This window comes from Odontomachus brunneus, unplaced genomic scaffold (assembly GCF_010583005.1).
Source record: "Odontomachus brunneus isolate Ranch 3 - 2012 unplaced genomic scaffold, Obru_v1 Obru_scaffold_309, whole genome shotgun sequence".
Lineage (NCBI taxonomy): Eukaryota > Metazoa > Arthropoda > Insecta > Hymenoptera > Formicidae > Odontomachus > Odontomachus brunneus.
In genome coordinates, this window is record NW_022639759.1 from 109,297 (window position 1) to 111,870 (window position 2,574).

General features: G+C 28.5%; 1 protein-coding gene across 1 annotated transcript; it reads right to left on the bottom strand.

Annotated features, from left to right (window-relative positions):
• Nucleotides 1-438: 438 nt before the first annotated feature.
• Nucleotides 439-2,568, bottom strand: LOC116853350. The gene is made up of 5 exons (XM_032834406.1): nt 2,212-2,568; nt 1,355-1,426; nt 1,184-1,240; nt 988-1,044; nt 439-897 (listed from the first exon to the last, which is right to left on the bottom strand). Exons 1-5 carry the CDS (start codon nt 2,456-2,458, stop codon nt 773-775), a joined length of 558 nt encoding a protein of 185 aa, XP_032690297.1. The 5' UTR covers nt 2,459-2,568; the 3' UTR covers nt 439-772.
• Between the last annotated feature and the right edge of the window lie 6 nt (nt 2,569-2,574).

A 2,574-nucleotide genomic window follows, 5' to 3' on the forward strand; every position in this document is an offset into this window, starting at 1 on the left:
TATATATATATATATATATATATATATATATATATATATATCAGATAGCACACAATATTCTAAGAATGTCACAATATTCTAAGAACTTTAGGACATAATTTTGACGTAGGAACATCCTTAGAATGTCTATAGGACGTTCTTAGAGATCTGTACAATGTGGATATATAAGTAAATAGTCAAGGTTTGAATTAGAAAAAAGTAAAAAAAAAACTGAAAGAGATGGTGATAATAAACAGAGAGAAATTATACCTGTTGATAAAACCAGTACTTTTATTTTTCATTGGATATATATGGACTATATTTATATAAATATGACTGGATAGGTAAAATATTTGGGAATGAAAGTTAATGGATTCATAGAATTTATGAATTGGAAAAAAACAAATTCTCAGTCAGGAAATGTTTTTCAAGGTATAAATTATAGTTTTTTTTAAATCTTTTACTAACTTTTATTTATTAACTGCAATGTAAAACCCTGCACTTATATATAACATTTTGTTTCGCTTCTTTCTTGAATTATTCCTTATACCATATATGTATTTCTGAATATATACTCTCTACATCTGAAACAGTGAGACACTGATTTTCAGTGCTAAATATGCCATAATACTGACATTCAATGCCACTGACATACGTAGCACTTACTTGGTATCTTTCACTGTTCCAGATATAGAAAGTATGTATATAAAGTTATAATTAATATTTAATTTCCTTTTATTAATAGAAATATGGTCTGCACACTTTTGAAATGATTATATTTCTATTAATAACATTACAAAAATATTACCGAAAATATTTTACCTTTCTCTTTTCCCTTATTTCTTATTTTCTCTAAAGTATTTTTTTCGTCATATTCACTTGTTGTCATCTCCATCTCCTCTTCTGATCTCGAAAGGTCTATTTAAAAATGTTAAATGTATACACACTTAAATATATGTTTCGTTTTATAATATTCTTTACAACATTGCCAATCGAAAATATAGATACCTTTTCCATTTAACTTTCCTTTGTTTGTTACTATCAATCTATTTTCCATTTCCTCTTCTGTATCAATAACATAGTAAAACTACATTTTGTATAATTTTCAAAACAAAATTATGCTGCTAAGCAAGTAATGAGTTATGTATTTTTTACTTAAATGTTTACTTAAATGTTTCGATTGAAATGTTTATTAAGAACATACTTCTAATCTCTTCATAGCAATCATTGCATCCTATACTTCTTTGTCCCTTATTTGAATCTGCAATCAGATGTTAATCCATAATTATGTATTTAAACATTGATTGATGTTAGTTAACATAATAATAAATATTATATTATAAAGTACTTACTTATTATATTATAAAGTACTTACTTTCTGATAAAGTGGTACCAATGCCTTCACTTGTATTAGTAGTTATCATCTCTTCTTCAATATCAATAGGATCTGAAAAGCGGATTTGATAATGTGTTTATAATAAGATTTTAATATCAATAAGAAATATATATACAACATATACTCTATTGTTAATAATCCTAGTAAACAATCTGTGCACAGATTGCTGTCAGATTGGCGATAAGATCTGTCAGATTCAAACAGGATCTCTCGACAGATCCACAGACATCTGCATCCTCAACATGCTGTCAGACTACTGACAGAACTGGTTAACAGACTCTGACAGCATTGCTCTTCACACAGCATAGCCTGCTCGGTTTCTACCACCAATCTGCTGTCAGAGTTTGTCAGATCACTACAGATTCTGTGTACAATCTTTCAATCTTACAATCTTTACGATCGTCAAAGTTTGTCGACAGGCACTGCACATAATCTGCTGCCAACTTACCATTAGAATTTATATTAACAGATTCTGTGTACAATCTGTTGCCTTCCTGTCAACAGATTCTGCTAACAGGCTTTATGCAGAATCTGTTTAGGCAGGTTTAGTTATTTAAGAATATTACTATATATATCCTAATAGCACAGATATCTAGGATACATACTGAGAACGTTCTAAGGACATTCTTACATACTCAGAATATCCTTGGGATGTTTTCAGGAGATCATGTGCTCTTAGGGCAATTATTAGTTAATTTTTATATGAAAGAAGAACTCCATTTTAGCAAAGAATTCATTTTATACATGAAAATGAAATCATAAATACTGATGTACACCTGAACTCTTTCTGAGTTATAAACTCTGTGCAATCTAGTTAGTATAAAAAAACTACTTGCCTGGTAACAATAACGTTGGTACAGCATATGCACTCAACCTTGTCCGTAGTTTGAAGTTCTCTTCAAAATGATCCTCACATACTGTCCTTTTTACAATTTTATTATATGGGATGGTAATCAATGTTGGATTTCCACTGGCTGCTATCCATTTTAAATATCGTCTTCTATCCTTCATCGGATTTGGAAACGCGAACATTCTTTTCCCTCGTCCTCCATAGTTTAAAATTGCATACTTTTTGTGGCTCATACTAAAACAAATTTTAAAACTTCGTATGTCAAAATTAATATATATTTTATAAAATTGTATTATTAAATATATATATATATATATATATATATATATATATATATATATATATATAT